General features: G+C 38.0%; 2 protein-coding genes across 9 annotated transcripts in view; one reads left to right on the top strand and one right to left on the bottom strand.

The window, feature by feature from the left end:
- The window catches only part of LOC140331436 (cullin-4A-like), a 20,007-nt gene extending 15,389 nt beyond the window's left edge, over window positions 1-4,618 (bottom strand). The window contains exons 1-2 of one of the 5 annotated variants that reach the window (XM_072412474.1): window positions 4,512-4,618; window positions 1,863-2,076 (exon numbers count right to left, since the gene is read on the bottom strand). In XM_072412474.1, the coding sequence (XP_072268575.1) occupies window positions 1,863-1,989 (127 nt within the window). In that variant the 5' untranslated portion in view covers window positions 1,990-2,076; window positions 4,512-4,618. Of the gene's footprint in view, window positions 1-1,862; window positions 3,866-3,898; window positions 4,382-4,403; window positions 4,490-4,511 lie in introns of those variants that run through there. The other 4 variants (XM_072412491.1, XM_072412506.1, XM_072412499.1 and 1 more) reach the window with 4 other exon arrangements.
- Window positions 4,589-19,123, top strand: PCID2 (PCI domain containing 2). 4 transcript variants are annotated; one of them, XM_072412542.1, is made up of 15 exons: window positions 4,590-4,672; window positions 6,392-6,451; window positions 9,351-9,440; window positions 10,664-10,737; window positions 11,656-11,723; window positions 11,964-12,003; window positions 12,665-12,719; window positions 13,357-13,460; window positions 13,565-13,640; window positions 14,933-15,074; window positions 15,760-15,860; window positions 16,611-16,684; window positions 17,444-17,569; window positions 18,457-18,580; window positions 18,875-19,123. In XM_072412542.1, exons 2-15 carry the CDS (start codon window positions 6,416-6,418, stop codon window positions 18,962-18,964), a joined length of 1,200 nt encoding a protein of 399 aa, XP_072268643.1. In that variant the 5' UTR covers window positions 4,590-4,672; window positions 6,392-6,415; the 3' UTR covers window positions 18,965-19,123. The 4 variants fall into 4 exon arrangements, with proteins under 4 accessions (XP_072268668.1, XP_072268643.1, XP_072268651.1 ...); XM_072412550.1 differs by lacking the exon at window positions 4,590-4,672 and adding an exon at window positions 5,923-6,282; XM_072412567.1 differs by lacking the exon at window positions 17,444-17,569 and having other exon boundaries at window positions 4,589-4,672.

The raw sequence follows: 19,123 nt of genomic DNA, 5'->3' as shown, positions 1-19,123 counted from the left end.
GGCTTGGACAAATGATCTTGGGCTCTCCTGGTCCCATAACAAAATGAAACGAAGTAGCCTTCTCTCTCTCTCTAAAATTTCTCTTAATTCATCATAGTAGTAGAGGCTAATTATAAAGATCTCCTCAGATGGTACTTAGTACCAGACAGACTTTCCAAATGTCATCCCTCTACCTCCCCACTGTGCTTCAGAGGTTGTGATGCTAGGGGCACCATGGTACATATGTGGTGGTCCTGCCCTATAGCCCAGAACTTTTGGTCAGGAATATTCCGAATATTTTACAGGGGTTTAAAAGAAGGATGTACCAAGTGCTCTGGAGAGTGCTTTATTTAGTAAATGTGACGCGGGGGGTTCCAAATACTCTTTAAAATTGTTAAACCTTATTCTGTTAGCAGCTTGCATCACTTTCGCTAAATCGTGGAAATCTAATGTGATTTTCCTAGACCCTCTCATTGCGAAAATGGACTGGATTATGGTTAATGATCGGCTAAAGAACACATTTAATAATACTTTTATGCTATTTGGGATCCCTGGAAGGAATACAGATCACACAAAATGGGTGTTGCTTCTATGTAACAAAGTTTTTTCTTAGAGTCCTCCACCCACCTTTCCCCTTGTCCCTGTCCTGTCCACTCCTTTGGCCTCTTCAGCTCAGCCTTCGGGGCATAAAGGGTTGTTTTGTTTTTTTTTTACAGTCTCTTGCATTTCCATTTTTTTTAATAATCTTACTCATGATAGATTGTTATTGTGCATTCTGTGAGCTGGTGAGGCATGTTCTTCTGTTATTACTATTCTTATTATATTTTTTATTATTGTTGTTATGATATCATTTTCTTTTTTCTGAAAAACTCAATAAAAACATTGAAATACAAAAAGTATTTGTGTACAATCATAACTGGTAACATTTACAGACAACTGAAGACAGGCCAGGCCAACCATTACTCTGAATACTGAGGTATGGAGGTTCGATTCATATTGAGAGTAATGCTTTCAAAAGGAAGGTCCATTCTATTTCCCCCGATAATACTACAATATACATGAGTAAGGTAGGGGACCAAGTGCAAAGGGGTCATGGGTACCCGGAAAACCTGGAAGTATGGGGTGAAGGTTTTGCTGGAGCCATTAGCACTTGAAGGCAGTGATGCTTGGACCTGCCTGTTTAGTGTTTTCTATTGCATATATCATTCTTTAAAATTTTGTGAGGATGCAACAGGGCTACCTTAATTTTTCTGGGTAGAATATTATGTAGAAAACTTTTTCTACTTCTTGGCCACAAACAATTATTATTCAAACCGCCCATTTGATTTTTTTAAAAATATTATTTTTACCAAATAACTGCATCCATATGGCCAGCATTAGTTTATTTTGAGCTGGGGCTTGCATGCTGCATGTTAAAAACCAGTTCCCATGGGAAGCTAACAAATACAATGAAATGTTGTTCTCCAAAAATACTCCATCTGATGATGGGTTAGTAAAATTAAAATGTATTTGTGAACTTGATAATTGATCCACTAAAATATGACCACATGACCCCATGTGCCCTCCATAATGGTGGGTATGGGTGCCTATAACTAATTGATATGCAACACGATCAGCTGGGTTTTGAAAGCAAGGTTATGATGGAAGAGGCTGTCAATCAACAAGGCGAGGGCTGAAAATGACATATTGGCATGGAATACTGTACCAGGGCGGTCCAGAGACACAACCTGATGGCATCATGACGTCACTCTGGGGGAAGTTTCTTCCCCATTGAGTGACATACGTCAGGAGTCCATGCATTTAGTGGTCCGTGAGCTCCAAAAGGTTGGGGACCACTGCTCTACAATACAACTTAGCAACACACAAGTCTTTTAGAAACGTACCTTTAAAATTTTTGATAATGAGCTTTTTTGATGCCGTAGGTTTTGAGGCCAGTGCTGAAGACTTAGTGAGTCCATTGGTGTGGGCAAGTGCTGAAAAGTTGGCTTTCCTCTGAGTTTCTGGTTCCATGGCAATGCAGTGCAACAAAGCACCAAGAAAAGAATTTCAAGTAGGTGTCCTTAAGCAGGAGATTATCATTAACAGCTCATTTGGTGTCTACAGAGAAGAAACATACAATGACAATCAATGTAAAGTTTAGCATTTTTAGTGTAATAAGTCATCAACACCAAACAATGTGAATTATTCACAACAAACTCAATAATAAAAGTAAACAAAATGCTGAATAAATTTCAACCGGGTGCTTTTCTGTGCAAATACCAAACCGTCATTGTGTGTCCCCACTGGGGGATTACTGGGGCAAAAGGTATTGGGAAGTACAAATTTTTATGTGGCCACTGCAGCAGAATAAAAGGAGGATATTTTGTTCTATTCAGAGAACTGTTAACTGAAAAGTTAAAAAAATGTGGAAATATTATGTCCAAGAACAAAAAGCATAATTGAAAGCATATCTAAAGCAGAAACCCTTATGTTTTGTACACAGGTAGTCCCCGGGTTACATACTGTAGGTTTGTTCTTAAGTTGAATTTGTATGTAAGTGGGAACATGTAAATTATTTTAATAAATGCAATTAGGACAGATGTTTTTCTCCACATATTATTAGGCAGCATGGTGTCAGTTACTGTATAAAATCCTCACTGTGAGATAATCACAAACAAAGCAAAAAAAAAACTTTTTGGAGCCTGGAGAATTATTAACTTCTAGAGCAAGCTGTGCTTTGATATGCAAAAAAACAACTGCTGAGTTTGTCTTGGTCCTTAAAGAGTTACAAGAGGTTGCAGAACAGCTCAGCTCTTAAGATCACCCAAAACTTCAGCTGTGATTAGCAAAAGCCTTCTTCTGCAAGTCATGCAAACTGCAACCCCATCAAACTTCGGTCCTGCACACGAGCAGCAGGGAAGTCCTGTTCGTATCTAGGAGTTGTCCGTATGTCGGATGTCCTAAACCCAGGGACTACCTGCACACGGGAAAGTGCTGAAACCCCAGTGAGGTTTTTTTTACGTCTATCCCCTCCAAGAGAAGTCATCTTATTTAGATGGGGGGAGAAATCTTCTAATGGGGACACTTGTTTCAGCAACAACTGTCCAAGGATAAATTCCCAGAGAGTGCAAGTGTATGACGCACCTACACTTGTGTGCACTGAGAACAGAGGCTGCACTGCTTTGCTAAAATGCATTACAGGGCTTGAGTTCTTTCCTTTTTTCTATGGGCTGCAGGTTGTGACGATACATTACAAGGCATCAGAGCACTGATGAAGCCATAGGACAAAAGGCAAACTGCTTTGTTCTTGTGTTAGGTTACAGTGTGCAATGCAGCCCAATGTCACATGTGCCCAATGGTGTACATGTGCACAGATATCACTTTCTGCTGGGTATAGGGGTCAAGAAGTGAAATTAAATCTCTCAAACAATTTATCACTAATCCAGCTGGGCACCTATGACAGCGGACAATTCATGCACACAGGCCATTCAGTTCCTGGGTGCTGGTAAGAGATATTTATTTAATATTTTATGGCATATATTAATATACAGTATATAGCGGCAACATATTACACAGAGCTGTACAAAGACCATAGTCATGTCACTAACTGTACCTTGGAGGTGCTCACAATCTAATATCCCTATCATAGTCATCTGTCATTATTACAGTCCAAGGTCAATTGTGGGGGAAGCCAATTCACCTCACTGCATGTTTTTGGGATATAGACTGTATAGAATCAGCATCAGTATTGTTTACCTGTTTTCATTTCACTTCCTGTCCTATAAACACAACAGGTAAACAAAAGAAAATCCCCTCTTACAGAGCTGCCACTGCCCCAAAAACACTTCTCCTGATCTCCTGTCCTGGTGACAACATGAGATGTTGGCTCATGATCTGTCCCAATGGTCACGAGAAAACCCAAAGGGGGGAGGGGATTTACCGGTCACATGACGTGTTCATGGGTGATGTTGTGGACAATGGGGTGAATAGAACAGGTATAGAAGGAATTCCCTGGAATGGGATCACACTCCAATCTTAATGTGACATAACCAGTAGATAAAGGATCAGAGCCATTGTCTTTCATTTCCTGTTGAGAAGACACAGCAGGAAGTGACATTAAATCTCTCTAAAGGAACAAGTGTCCCCATTATTATTCAGTATTTATATAGCACCCCATTGGGAAGTTTCTATTATTCTTCCAATGGTTGGTGAGATTCTTGTTCTAGTGGTCAGTAATACAGATCTGATAGAGGCATGGCTGGGAATGCTCTATAGCAATGAATAGGGAAATGGGGCATGTTATATGATCTGGTATGTCCATCACAGTGATGGGAGGTGTGCAGCTGCCCTGTGTGACCCCAGGAGGGCCCAGCTGTGCAGGGTTAATGCTGGGGATGTTATCCTCATCACAGAGCTCGGGCCTAAAACACAAGCACACTCATCACCACAACACTGCCCTGCTGCCCCCGGCCTGCCGTCACTGCCGAGCAACCTCATTTCTCTTCCGGACAGCAACACTGACACCGATCACCGGCTACAAGCCGGGAACTCACCATGCAGAATCACGCATGCGCCCACCAAGTCTCGCGTCTGCACCAAACAATAATACCACAGACTGCACAGCACATGCGCCGCTCTCTCAGCTGCTTTACTGGTCGCCGTTACGTCATCAGCTCGCGCCGGTGATAATCTGGCGCATGCGCGGACCTGTATGGTGAGTTTGGTTCTCGTGTATATATCTTGATTTTTGTGGAAGCATTGACAGTTTATTTGCTTGTAGAAACAAGGATAATGCCCGAGCTGTCTATAGAAATGTGTGCAGGGCTGAGTGTGTTACATAGACTGAGTATATACACCTGTGTGCATTATGTGCAGTGACAACAATGGCTGAAATGTAATAGAACACACTGTATTGTGTAGTTGTATATTTGTTATATATAGTTGCACTCTAGGTCATTAACTGTGTTATTTGACTCCTTCTATTACTTATGCAGGGTTCTCTCCAGATTTTTTTATCGGGGCGCACCACCCAGCACTTTTCAGTAATCACCCGGCTGTGTTTGGTTGGTTACTGAAAAATTGGGTCACTGTACAGGGGCTGCCACCCACCCAACATCACACAATATATTGATGGATTCTGGCTAACACTATATCCAGGACTGCAGGCTCACAGTATTATTATTATTACTTGACAGTATTTATATAGCGCCAACATATTATGCAGCACTGTACAAAGTCCACAGTCATGTCACTAACTGTCCCTCTAAGGGGCTCACAATATAATGCCCCAAATATAGTCATATGTCATTAGGGTCAATTTTGGGGGGAAGCCAATTAACTGCATGTTTTTGGAATGTGGGAGGTAACCGGAGTACCCAGAGGAAACCCACACAGACACGGGGAGAACCTACAAACTCCATGCAGATAGTGTACTGGACGAGATTCAAATCTGGGACCCAGTCACCATCCTTCTCTTCTTCCTCCTGCAGACTATCTTTGGCCATCTGGAATTGACCATGCCAGGATGACCTAATTAATTCATCCTGGCACATTTAAGGGAGACTAGGATTGCCAGGTTTCACATGCTGTGCATGTGCAGCTCAGCCTTTTAGCCAGAAGCCAGAGCGATCAGGAAGGTAAGATACATTATTGTAGAAGGGACAGTGCTTGTAACTTCCTGCAATAATGACTAGTCTGATCATACAAACTTTCTCCTGGGTTTCAAGTTCTCTATCATCTTCACTGGTCAGGTGTGGTTAATGTCGCTTCCACATGTGTGCAGAGAAGCAACTTAATTTCTGCAGAGTACTGTGCATGCACTGTTCATTGTACACAAAACAGTTACCGGTGGACAGAAGAATTCCTGGCAGGAGAGATGTAATAGTTTCTTCTGTTGGTAAAACAAAAAAAACTGCCGGTTGGGACTTTATAAGAGAGATCCCTATAAAACACTTTAAGCTTGGGCTGTTTTTTGTCATTTATACATTTTTGGCAATAGATATTTATGTAGCAGCTAAGAATGTGTTGTGTTTCTTAGGGCTCACTGCAGAGAATATCATTTTCGTTATTTAAAGCTTTGTAGCTTCCTGCTAGTCAGTTTATAAAGATTATATAGAGGCTTGCCATGCTCAGTGTACAATCAACAAATGAACTCCTGTGTACACTAACAGGCCTATATCATCCTATGAATATGGCCAAAGATGCCAACCCCCAAAAAAGACTGAGCAAAGCTGGCATTGAGGGAGCTCACTGACATCTCATCGCTGGAGTTAAGTCCCACAGACTTCAGTTCCTTTTGAAGAACAAGGAAATGAAACATTGAAGGTGGGAATAAAATTAGACTTATAGGGTAAAATTCTGATTTATGAGAGGCTTTAAAACACTTTATTGCTTTTGTGTATTTATTTGTTTATGTTGCTTAATTTTCCAACAGGACCTCCAATATTTATGAGGACAGATGGCACACATTACTATTAATCAGTATTTACAACAGGTATTGTAAAACATTCAAGAACTTTTTTGGCATTTGTATGCTTCTGATATAAATATATACCGTGTTTCCCCGATTTTAAGACATCCCCATTAAATAAGCCACCCCCCATTTTTGAAAAAATAATTAAAATAAGACACTCACCCGTGAATAAGACATGCTCTGAGATCCGATCCTGTGTGTGTCTCCTTGATGCTGGCTGCAGTACGTGTCTGCTCCTGGCTGCAGTGCAGAGCCAAACTGAAAGTAAAAAGCCGGCATTCTGCACCAGGAAGCAAGCTGCTGATTCCTGCCCTAACGGAGATCCCTACACTTAATTACCGGTAAGTGAACAGAAGGGGACAATCAATGGGGGCATATTTTGGCATTTCAAAAACTATAAGACAGTGCCTTATAATCGGGGAAACAGGGTATATATATATCAATTTATCAAACTTCCGTAAACCGGTAACCTGCTATTTTATTCTATTTGGGGTTTTCTTTTTAGCATTGTTATCCTTGGAAAATTGCAGGTTTTAAGGAGAATTAAACCCTCTTTATACTCACCTGGCCCCAATCCATCGTGGGCGCTGCCAAATTCTCCCTTCTTCTCTTCCTTGCTTTGGTCTATGTTCATCTTGATTGGCTAGGCCAGGATGATGTAACTCTTGCACAGACTGGTGGGAATTCATTAAGTCCCAGCAGCTGAAGGGGAAGCCAGGATGTGCTGGGTGCCCTGGCTAACAAAGCTGAGTTTTACATATGCAGGTCAGTGTTTTTTAACAGATGATGAGTGCAAGTAGGCAGGTGAGTGTGTTTTAGTGCAGACATCACTTGTCCCTTTCTGCAATAAAACCCTGCCTAGTCACAAACTTCATTTCCACTTTAGGTAAATTGGGCCTATGTATAAAGTATCATTTGTTTGTTAGAATTTATTTGAAAAGCCAGTATATATATATATATATATTACAACAATTTTATTTTTAAAGCAGTATTAATACCATTTACATTTTTTTTTTAAAACTGTGGAATATCATTGATCTCTTTAAATAAACAGTTACTAAACTTTCTTTGGCGTGTTTCAAATAAAAGTGATTGATTCTCCGCCAGAGAATGTTTGTTAAATGGCAGATTCTCTCCTTTTAATATGGTGAAGTTAGGAGGATTAGCTCATCACAAGACATTGTAGTGCTTCCGAACATTCCATTTATTCTGACATGGGTACACATTTAGTAGCTTCTTTTCATCATAACAAAACACAAAAAAGGCTTACTTCTGCAGAACAAATATAGCTTACATCAGCTTTAAGTCCCACAGGTAAGTAAATAAAGTCCTGCCACCCAAGTAGCTATTCCATGATTGAGCCTGGTATTCACATACACCAGGTAAAATGTGTTGCAGTTTCAACCAGTCCTGCTCCCACCAGCATCACAGCTTGCACTCGGGCTGCAACACCCATCAGGGGTATTTGTCTCACTGATGCCGGTGTGTGTGTGTGTGTGTATATATATATGTATATATATATATATATATATATATATAGGATCAAAACTAATTGGACAAATTAAAAAGCTGAAAATAAAATGTTCATTTCTAATACTTGGTTGAAAACCTTTTGCTGGCAATGACAGCCTGTAGTCTTGAACTCATGGACATCACCAGATGCTGGGTTTCCTCCTTTTTAACGCTCTACCAGGCCTTTACTGCAGCGGCTTTAAGTTGCTGTTTGTTTGTGGGCCTTTCTGTCTGAAGTTTAGTCTTTAACAAGTGAAATGCATGCTCAATTGGGTTCAGATCAGGTGACTGACTTGGCCATTCATGAATTTTCCACTTCTTTGCTTTATTAAACTCCTGCGTTGCTTTGGCTGTATGTTTTGGGACATTGTCTGTCTGTATTATGAAACACCTCTCAATCAATGTGACTGCATATAGCTGGGTTTGAGCAGACATTATGTCTCTGAACACCTCAGAATTCATTCGGCTGCTTCTGTCCTGTGTCACATCATGGATAAACACTAGTGTCCCAATGCCACTGGCAGCCATGCAAGCCCAAGCCATCACACTGCCTCCGCCATGTTTACAGATGATGTGGTATGCTTTGGATCATGAGCTGTTCCACGCCTTCTCCATACTTTTTTCTTGCCATCATTCTGGTAAAGGTTGATCTTGGTTTCATCTGTCCAGAGAATGTTTTTCAAGAACTGTGCTGGCTTTTTTAGATGTTTTTGAGCAAAGTCCAATCTAACCTTTCTATTCTTGAGGGTTATGAGTGTCTTGCACCTTGCAGTGCACCCTCTGTATTTACTTTCATGCAGTCTTCTGTTTATGGTAGACTTGGATATCGATACGCCTACTTCCTGGAGAGTGTTGTTCACTTGGTTGGCTGTTGTGAAGGGGTTTCTCTTCACCATGGAAATGATTCTGCGAACATCCACCACTGTTGTCTACCGTGGACGTCCAGGTCTTTTGGCGTTGCTGAGATCACTGCTTTGTTTCTTTTTCATGATGTACCAAAGTGTAGATTTTGCCACTCCTAATATTGTGGCAATTTCACGGATTGTTTTTGTCTGCAGTTCAACTGTATCTGAATTGTTTAATTGTGGTAATGTACAGAACCAAAAGTAGAAAAAAGAGGTCCAAATATTTATGTACCTAACACACACACACACACACATATATAATTTGTTTTTGCCACTAAATATTGTGAGTACCTGTTCATTAGTACAAAAAAAAATCACAATTTCTAACTTACACTAAGCAACTATGACCCCCTCCATTGGAACCCTATGTTCCTTAAGCACAATCAGAAATGTAAAAAAGTTGCTTGTAGTCATGTTATTTGTCTGCAACAGTGTGTGTATATATTAAACATTTACAACTGAACAACATTGCTTGTAGTTAATTTTGGCTTGTTTTAATATAGGTTTTAGAGGCTATTGAAATGAAAAATGGCTTCACCTGTGCTGACCTGGTTTCATTCAGACATCCACACATTGCAAATCCACGCTTACAGGTAAGAGCAGCCCTTTACCCTTGGCACACACTTCTTTGCAAGGAATATACAATACAGATGATTTCGTTTGAGAGTTTACTACAAGTGGTGAGGTACACGGAGGAAGAAAAATTAACCTCCGCATGTACTAGCTGAATCTCTTCACATGAAAGAATACAACAATAAAACCATTGAAGATAGCTAGAAATAGAACAAGTCCAGTTGAAAGTGACTACTACTAGCTATAAAAAAAACTGAATAATAAGAACCTTCACAGACATATTCCTGCTAAGTTCATACAAACGCCAAAAAGAAATGCTTGGCAAAAAAGTTTTTGGTCAAGCTGAATTTTTTCCACGTCAGTGCATTGTGTTGTTCTGTACCATCAGGATTGTAGCTTTTATGATTGGGGCAAATCTATGCACTTGAGAAGAGTATTTACACAGGGAGGTGAATAATAGCTTGGGCCAGCCACAGATTTGCACAATGCAGGCATTTAATGCCCTTGTGGATTTATGTCTTATGCAAAATTATCCTGATCTTGCATAATTCTTAGTTATTTAACCATTTCTATTGCTTGATTTGCTGTTCAGATAAAAATTAATTCAGATTGACCACAATAAAACTGATTGTTTTATGCATGTATTTTAAACTTCTCAATGTACAGTAGTGTCCATGAATAATGACAAGCACACAAAATGTAAACTAACATTTAACTTGATTGCAGGTGATGGAATGCAGAAATAGAAGTCTGAAGTTTAGACTATTCCTGCAGGCCATGATGGTTTTTTCTACCATTGCTGATCCCCTAAACAGGAGGGATGTCAAATGCTGATGTCATATGCTAGTTAAGCAACCACTCCCCAGTAAAGTTTTTCCAAATCTAGGCTTCAGTTCTACTTTAGAATTTTAATTTAACACTGAACTATGTGGACAGATAGCTACTTACTGTATTTAGTTTTCCTGGTCCTAGTGCAGTTTAAGCTTATAGCTTCATGAGATTAGATAATAAACTAGTATTACAAGCCTATTGAAAATAGCATTAGCAAATTACCATTGTCAATTTAATTACAGACGAGAAAAGTACTTTATTTATTATTATTACGTGTATTTTAGGGATTTTTTGTTCTGATGCTCTCCTAAACCCTTTGAAAATATACAACTAAATACATGAACTCTTCATTTGCACATGTGTATGTTATTTTCGAAAGCAGCAGTTATACATAACGTTTTATATATTTTAGTTGTCTTCTCCAGAGGAAAAGTGTCAGCAGATGCTGGAACCTCCATATGATGAGATGTTCGCAGCTCACCTAAGGTACTGACTTTGTTTTGTTCCCAAAATTTGAACTAACACTTTTTATTTGACCAAGCTATACAATTGCACTTGTTACCAGATGATATGAAGGCTGCTTTTGTAAGTGTAGTCAAGTTCTTAGACTGTGGTTCCTATTAAGGAGAATGTATGTACACAATGCATCCTTCCAGAAACACTGTACAGTATCCTCATAAAAAATTTAATTTGGATTACATGGTGCAAACAAATTGCAAATTCACATCACTTGTCACTTTGGAGCTCCTCACAGTCTAGTCCCATGTTGGGAACATAGCAATTGGTTGGAATTTGCCATCTCATGGTCAAGCACCAGGCAAAGCAGTACTTCTTCCTGTCCCACATATGTTAGCTAAAGCAAGCAGTTTTAATATTCTTTGGCTATTTCTGGGGAAGTACTGATTTGTCAGTTCAGACATGGTGCTCACATGCAGGCTGAAGGCTTAATGGACAGAAATGAGAGCCTTCAAGAAGAGCTACAATCTGGAAAGTATGCCAATAAGACAGACAGAAGGCAAATGATTTGTCATCACTTTTGACTGTTGTCTCCCTGCATCCATCTTAGTAGAGGTTCTTCTTAAGGGCAGAACCTCCACCAAGGAAAACAGCAGCACAACAGTGGTATCACCGAATCTCACTTCAAACCTTGAATGACAAGCAGTCACAGGTAGCAGTGCCTTAAATCTCATTCTGCATATATACAGCTATGAGACTGTAGACCCAGAAGTGCCCGAAATGCTCTGCTATTTATTTCAGATTGAAGGAATTCAGAATGAAAGGATCATTTTGCAGGGTACTGGGAAAACTAGGGCAGACTGTGACAGGACTTTGTTTGTTAGTCTACATGTAGAATTCATGTACAACTGCCTAAGCAAATAACCTATTATTTTTCTTTACAATTAGGTGCACGTATGCTGTCTCCAACCATGATTTTGTTGAAGCTTACAAATGTCAAACAGTGGTTGTACAATATCCTTTTAATGTGACATCTATATACCATGTAATCAAAATAAAATCATTAAATGTATGTTTTTGAGTACATATCTGTAAATTTATATATATTTCCTTGCAGACTAGATTGTTTTTACTGTAGTTTGCAAAAAAATTGTCTCCATATACCTACAAGTAATTGTTTTGGAAATGAATTTCATTGACAAATTTGTACCTTTTCAAATGCAATCCAGTTATGTTTGCCTTAACATACTTTACATCCTTTCTGAGAATATTCCAGGGACATAAGGAAGAAAACTGGTAAATAATACCATTATTTTTACCTTTCTGATCTCTTTGTGGAAGTGACCTTCATGGAAAAAAAATTATTGACTGCAAGACTTCACATTTTTTGTTGTAACTGAGAAACTTTGCTGAGGGTGTACTTAAAGCAAAACCAAACTTAAAAAATAAAAACAATGTTAGCAGTCTGCTCCTTTATTGCAGAAGAGTCAGGCAATGTCCCATGTGCAATAAACCAAACTTATCTGTATGTTTTTAATCTTTTATTCAATTTACACTGAGCTGTGCATACCGCTCAGTGAATATAATGAATAGTGAAGAGGAGCAGGTGATGATTCCAGTTTCACAACGGATCTACACCAGGATTATACACTTAGCTGTTCATGCGCAGATCAGTGTATATTGAACAAAAAATTGTAAACAGGTAATTGTTTTTTTGTTTTTTTTCATTCCTGAAGAAATTGTCTGTTCCTTCTGTGGTAAAGAACTGTCTGGCTTGCAGTTTTTGTCTAAATGTATCATTTGCAAGGTTTTCCGTACATGTGTGGCTGAATTTTTATAATAAATCTATTTGCTACAGCCTCCACATGCATCCAGGCTAAATGTTTTGTACAGCAGTTTCAGATATATTGTCTTACAATAGGTATGTGAAGTTTTTTTTTATTTTTTATTTTTTTAGGGCCTTGCCTGTTATGTACGCTATTACTTTGGATTTGCGGAATTTTGCTAATCGTGTAAGTCAACTTTTGCTGTCTGTATTCCAAAACTGCTCAGTGTACAGAGGCAGTTGAAATGTTTAGATCCTTTTTAATCTATTATTTAAAAGAACATATCATCCTTTTGTGTCTGTTTACAAAAACAGTGTTTGTTGTATAAAGATTGAAGGGGTCATTTAGAGCAGTGGGGTTTTTATATCCTGAGATTTGGGAGCAAATATTGATTCCTTTCTAAAGATTGGTTTCTGAATATTCTTCCACAAAACAGGTCTTGTTATAGAAAATTCTTACAGTATTATCTGTCAGAATATATCTAATTTCCAGGTGGAACAGATCATCATTTTCTAAAGAGCATTATTTAAGCCTGTTCACACATGCTGCTGTATGGAGGTTACCAGGTGGATTACCTGCATGTCTTGACAGACTATTGTTTGTTGTGAACAATGTTGTTCCCTCCTAAATATAAATTTGTTGTGTCAGATGTTTGTACTGATACTGGCCATTATTCTATTTTAGTGAAAGTACTTCAAGAAGATCTAGTTTGTAGATAGACTTGACTTGCTTGTTGAAACCAAAATCTGTACAGCTTTAAGCGGCAATTGTGTAACAAACATCATAATCACTGCTATAAATTGTGTTCCATATATTTATTTAGGCTGACCAGCAACTGGTTAAGAAAGGAAAAGGCAAAATTGGTGATATGTTAGAAAAAGCTGCTGAACTTCTGATGAGTTGCTTCAGAGTATGTGCTAGTGACACGTGAGTATTTTACCTTATTCTTCTCCATAAATTGAGATGTCATGTTATTAGCATTATTATTTTTTTTTTCAGCATGAATTCATTTTGTTTGTTTTAAATTACAGCCGTGCATCATTTGATGACTCAAAAAAATGGGGAATGTTGTTTCTCGTCAATCAACTTTTTAAGATTTACTTTAAGGTGAGGTGTTTTTACCTTTTTCCAGTGTTCTCCTTTTGTGTTTCAATATTTATGTAATCTAAATGCCTCTTTTCTATGTATTTCTTATTTCTGTGACAAGTCATGCTTTTTATCTTTTGCCAAAATCATAAGTAAAAAATGGAATTGTAAAAAGTATTGCATGTTCATACTAATATATAAATAAATATATATGTGTATATATATATATATATATATATATATATATATAAATAACATATTTCAAAACACAGCAAAAGACCCTCACTATATCACTATAATAAAGTTGTCATAACTAAAAAATAATAATGACTGACTTCTAGAAAATGGCTAATGCATTGAAAGGTTTCTCCCCAAGACAAGAGAAAGACTATCATGGGGGAGTCTGGGTGATCTAGCAAACCTGTAATGGATTTCCTAAAATTCACTTACTATTGGGTGAAATGTTTTCAATATTGAAGTAGATTGATTCCAGGTTTGCTGTGTCACCCAGGCTTTCCCATGATAGTCTATCTATTCCAGTCTTGGAGAGCTCTAGGCCCAATATGTTAGTTTTATTGACAATCTTTTGGTTTCTGTCACATAATGTTTTTCTTACAGCAATATGCACTGTTAATATGTTGTGCTGTTTCCATCAAATTGTTGCTGTGAACTTTTGTTATGCCACTGAGTTGCCCAAAAAACTTTACATTTACAAGTAAGAGTTTTGTAGCAAACAAAGAGGTGAACGTATCTGTGGCCTCTACAGGTTGCACTAGGGAGAAGGTGATGTGTCAGCCTCTTTGTATATCCCCTAGACTTTTGCTGCTGGCTTCAGCCTGGCAGCTCACACTACCTAAATGACCACTGCTGCTGGCCAAAAGGACTGTATCTGGAGTTACAGCTGACAGCTTTTGCAAAAGCATTGCTTGTCAGTGTGCCTGAGACCACCCACTGCAGTAACACTACCCCCTCCCTTGTATCACCATTTTTACTGAACTCCCCTTCTCACCACTATGCCTGAAACCTCTTCACCACTGCATCTTTATTCCACAAATGATGTGCTTCCACCACCGCTGCTGACTACCATCCTCCTCCACCTAAACTCCACTCTCCCCCTGCTCTCACCACCTCTGCCACATGCCCTCTGTTAACTTCCTAATGCACCACCTTTTGTGCTTGTTGGTGCTTCAGCACTTCACCCCTCATTGCCATTGTACCAATGCACACTCCTGTACTCTATTTTACTGCAGTGACAATACCTCTCTATAAGTACTACTTATGATTTTCTAATCCTATATGTTTTTCACTTACAGATTAGCAAACTTCACCTATGTAAACCCTTAATCAGAGCCATTGACAGTTCCAACTTCAAGGATGAATATGCAATGTCTCAGAGGGTGACTTACAAATACTATGTTGGTCGAAAGGCCATGTTTGACAGCGATTTTAAAAAAGGTACATGACACAAGCATCACTGAATATAGTTTTTAAACCTCATTTCCATCTTTTTGTACTAGGTATTTTTAGCACTGTTAAAATATTAGTCATCTGGAAATATTAGTGATGATTAAAGTAGAATAGAACTGTAAAAGAAAATATTTACTATGCAACATCTAGAAATGGTAATTATGCCTAAGCAGCACCCTTAAAATGAATAATTTTGTAGGCTTATTTGACATTTTTCAATCTTTTAATTTAAATCTGCACAACTAAATTGTGCCCAATAGTCCTGCTGACATTTCCTTACTTTATTTAGCTTAAAATATTTTGAATAATAGTTTGAATTCAAGCTTTGTGTATATTGATTACAATGTCGAATACTGATATTATTAGTGTTAAGATATTAAAACATATAAGGTAAATTTATTTTACTTTTGGGTTTCCTTAGATCAGGGGTCCCCAACTCCAGTCTATGGGCCACTAGAGAGACTGCGGACCATGTTTTGCAGAGACATTGTAGCCTCAGGGCGGGTTGTATCTTTAGACATAGCCCGCCCACTCTACCATCCCAGGTTTGATCCTAGGTAGGCGGGTCCTGGCATCATGACATGAGCCCCAAAAGGTTGGGGAACACTGCCTTAGATGATCAGTTATTCATGGCCCTGAGTAGTGAACTTTAAACTTTTTTTTGTCTCTTTAGCGGAAGAATGTCTGTCGTTTGCCTTTAAGAACTGTCTCCGCACATGTCAGAAGAATAAAAGAATGATTCTCATCTACCTTTTACCTGTAAAAATGCTCTTGGTGAGTTCTGTATGACTGATGTAAACAAAAGTTCTACAACAATGCAGTTAAGGCACATGTAAAAAATTGTTTTTGGTTCTAATATATACCAAGCGTAAATTTGAACACTCCATTATCCAAATAATCAATACTTTTGGAAGTTTAATGAAGCAACTTTATTGAATATCAGTTCCATTTCATAAAGGTATTGTAAGAAAATTTGCATTGGGTAGTTCCAGTCACATGAACATGTTGGAGGGCTGATTACTTACCTTGGTGTTTGAATAGTTGAGTGTAACCACCTTTAGGCACAGAGTACATACAAAATGTAAATTCGGTAAATGTGAACTATCAAAAAAATTACATTGAAGGTCACATTTAAATGTTCAAAACTTCCATTAAGGTTTAAATTTAGTGCTCAAAAACAAAAATATCTAAAAGATATTCCGTTGGTAAAATGGAAACAAGAAAATATTTCTCCGGATACCTGAAGTAGCCTCCAAAACGTTCTCATAAAATCTGTATTCCAAACCATTCTGAAAGGCAAGGTTCTATTACTTGGTGTTGTTGTTGGAGCTTATCAAGTAGCCCCACCCCTACACATCTCTATTTGCCTTATCACTATGATAGGCTGCCCAAGAGGTAGAAGGGGTGGGTGAATTTTTGAAATGAAGTTTAGTGTATCAGAACCATCATGTGTTTGCAAAATAAACCATATACAATAATGGTTATAAACAATAGTTTATTATCTCTTCTTCCCTCAATCTCTAGGGTCACATGCCAACTTTACAACTTCTTAAAAAGTATGATTTGATGCAATTTGCTGAAGTTACAAAGGCTGTCAGGTATACTACTATTTATATTTTCTATTTATAAACACTGAAAAAACTTTTTATCAGTTGCAAGTCAATATTTTTTTACATATTATTTAGACCCTGAAACTAGGTCCACTTATGGGCACCGGGGAAAGAAAACATTGTTTTCAAGCGGCCTTTGATGTGCTGGACACTTTTTCATGGGTGCCAAGTTTATTGTAAATAGCTGACTTTAGACTTTGATATCCTAACCTTATCTCTGAGTCACAGGAGTCCACTTAGGCCAGGACACCTCAACAGACTCACAGATATGCAATGGTGGCTACTGTATGGTCTACTGGGGTGCCAATAACAATGAACAGCACAACACTGAACATAAAGCTGTGTGGTGTTATTATGCAGTCCTCTAAATATGTGGAGGACAAACTTAAGGCCCCCCATATTTACCAAGGTGACCTTCACTGGTTTAGACTTGAAAGAAATTTTGATATTATGTTTGAAATGAAAATAATCTGTCACCCATATTAACCACTCTGACAGCAGATAATGTTTTTGCACTATTGGTTGGAAAGTTAGGACTTGGTCTTGTTGGCTGCTATGAGTAGCACAAAGACAATTTAGGTTATTCCGGTCCGGTTAAGTTCAGTCCAGTTATATTCCAGGAGCCTGGTGCAGCATTTGGGAAAGCATTAGGCAATTAAAGCTAGGACACTTTCTACAAGGGGAAGATAGAGGTTTAGTTCTAGGGTCCTGCTTAGACATAATCTTACCTGTTTAATACATTCCCAGTGAAGGTAATCTTCTGCTGCTGACTGAGGCATTATCAAAACATGAGACCTTCTTCATTCGCTGTGGTATCTTCTTGATTCTGGAAAAACTGAAGATTATTACATTCCGAAATCTTTTTAAAAAAGTGTAAGTTTAAACCTGCAATATGCATGTGGAAATATTTTCTTCTACTTGTTACTCCTTGCTTTCCATAGTGATCCACCTATCAAGTGATTATTGTTAATGCATGACAAGCAAGCATCCTTTTAAAAATGTTATACATGTTCTGTATTTATTACACAGTGACTTGTAGACAATTCCAGATATGTTTTATTTGGAGTTCTTCCTAAAATATTCAAGGCTGTGTTGGTACATTTTTGCAGACTGACTACATGTATACAATAATTGCATCTGTTTCCAAGCCTGTGCATAGCCTGAAATGTAAGTGTCTAAACACTTCTGTGCCTCTACACATGACTGGGTATCTTTAGTGTGACATTCAAGCCACAGCACTGTAATTGCTAGTCTCAGGGGATTTGTAGTGCAGTTTGTTAATGCTGCATCTGTTCTGCTCACTGTTCTTCATTCTGGAGGCAGTGAGAAAGCAAAACCCTGCTTCTACCAAGACAACCACCTGTCTTTGGTGTTGATAGCATTGAAGATGTTTCTCAGATAATGGGCCAATGTGAACATCTGTATAACCCCTTTATAATATATATATATATATATATATATATATATATGTGTGTGTTTTGTTATGTGCTATGCTTTTATTAGAGCATAAACAGGTTTCTAAAAGTGGTGAATAAAGGTCACAATAATGCAATTCTGACAATCGAAACTAGAATAATTTGATAGTATTATTATATTACAATTTCTCCAGCTGCTTATCGCCCCCTAAAAGTAATGTGGGCTACAATGGGAGTGGCCATTGAGAAGCAGATCTAAGCAGAAAGAATGCCTAAAACTGAATATGTGTCAACAGCCTCTGATAGGAAGAAGGAATTCAGCACTATGTACTTTTTCATTTCCAGGTATCTTCTGCTTCGAACACATCAGCTGTCACTCGATGCATTTTTGGTCGCCCTAAAATTCATGCAGGTTGAAGATGTGGACATAGATGAAGTGAATTGTATTGTAGCCAATCTGATTTACATGGTAAAATTTGATTCATTCATAATCACTATTTAATGTGTAAAAAATCCCTGCATAAAATTACTCACATTACTATGATTACAAAATCCATTGTTTTGAATATTGTTTTGAAGCTGTTATTGTTGTCTTTGATTCATGCCTAATTTATCAGTTCTCAAGTCCACGAAGATATAAACAATTGGTAACATAATTCACTCGCTTGGTTACTTAACTGTTTTTTAGAAACTGATGACTTGAAAACATTTGAATTATACTCAAACCTTTTCTAATATTTTCTATTTTTTTTTTTTTTATAAGGGACACATTAAAGGTTATATATCTCATCAGCATCAGAAGCTTGTGGTCAGCAAACAAAACCCTTTTCCACCCTTATCAACCATCAGCTAGGGCAGATACTGATGGTGTTTTCTGTCAACACAAGACCTTCAAAAATCAGGATCTCTCTTGTCATTATCATCCTTTTTTAAAGTCATATTCCTTATTTTTTATATTTCATTGAGTGTAAATTTATGTATGAAATATCAAATAAACCATCTGATATAATGA

This window comes from Pyxicephalus adspersus, chromosome 1, assembly GCF_032062135.1.
Source record: "Pyxicephalus adspersus chromosome 1, UCB_Pads_2.0, whole genome shotgun sequence".
Classification (NCBI taxonomy): Eukaryota; Metazoa; Chordata; class Amphibia; order Anura; family Pyxicephalidae; genus Pyxicephalus; species Pyxicephalus adspersus.
The sequence above is the reverse complement of the archived record's forward strand: the minus strand, read 5'-3'. Positions and strand labels throughout refer to the sequence as shown.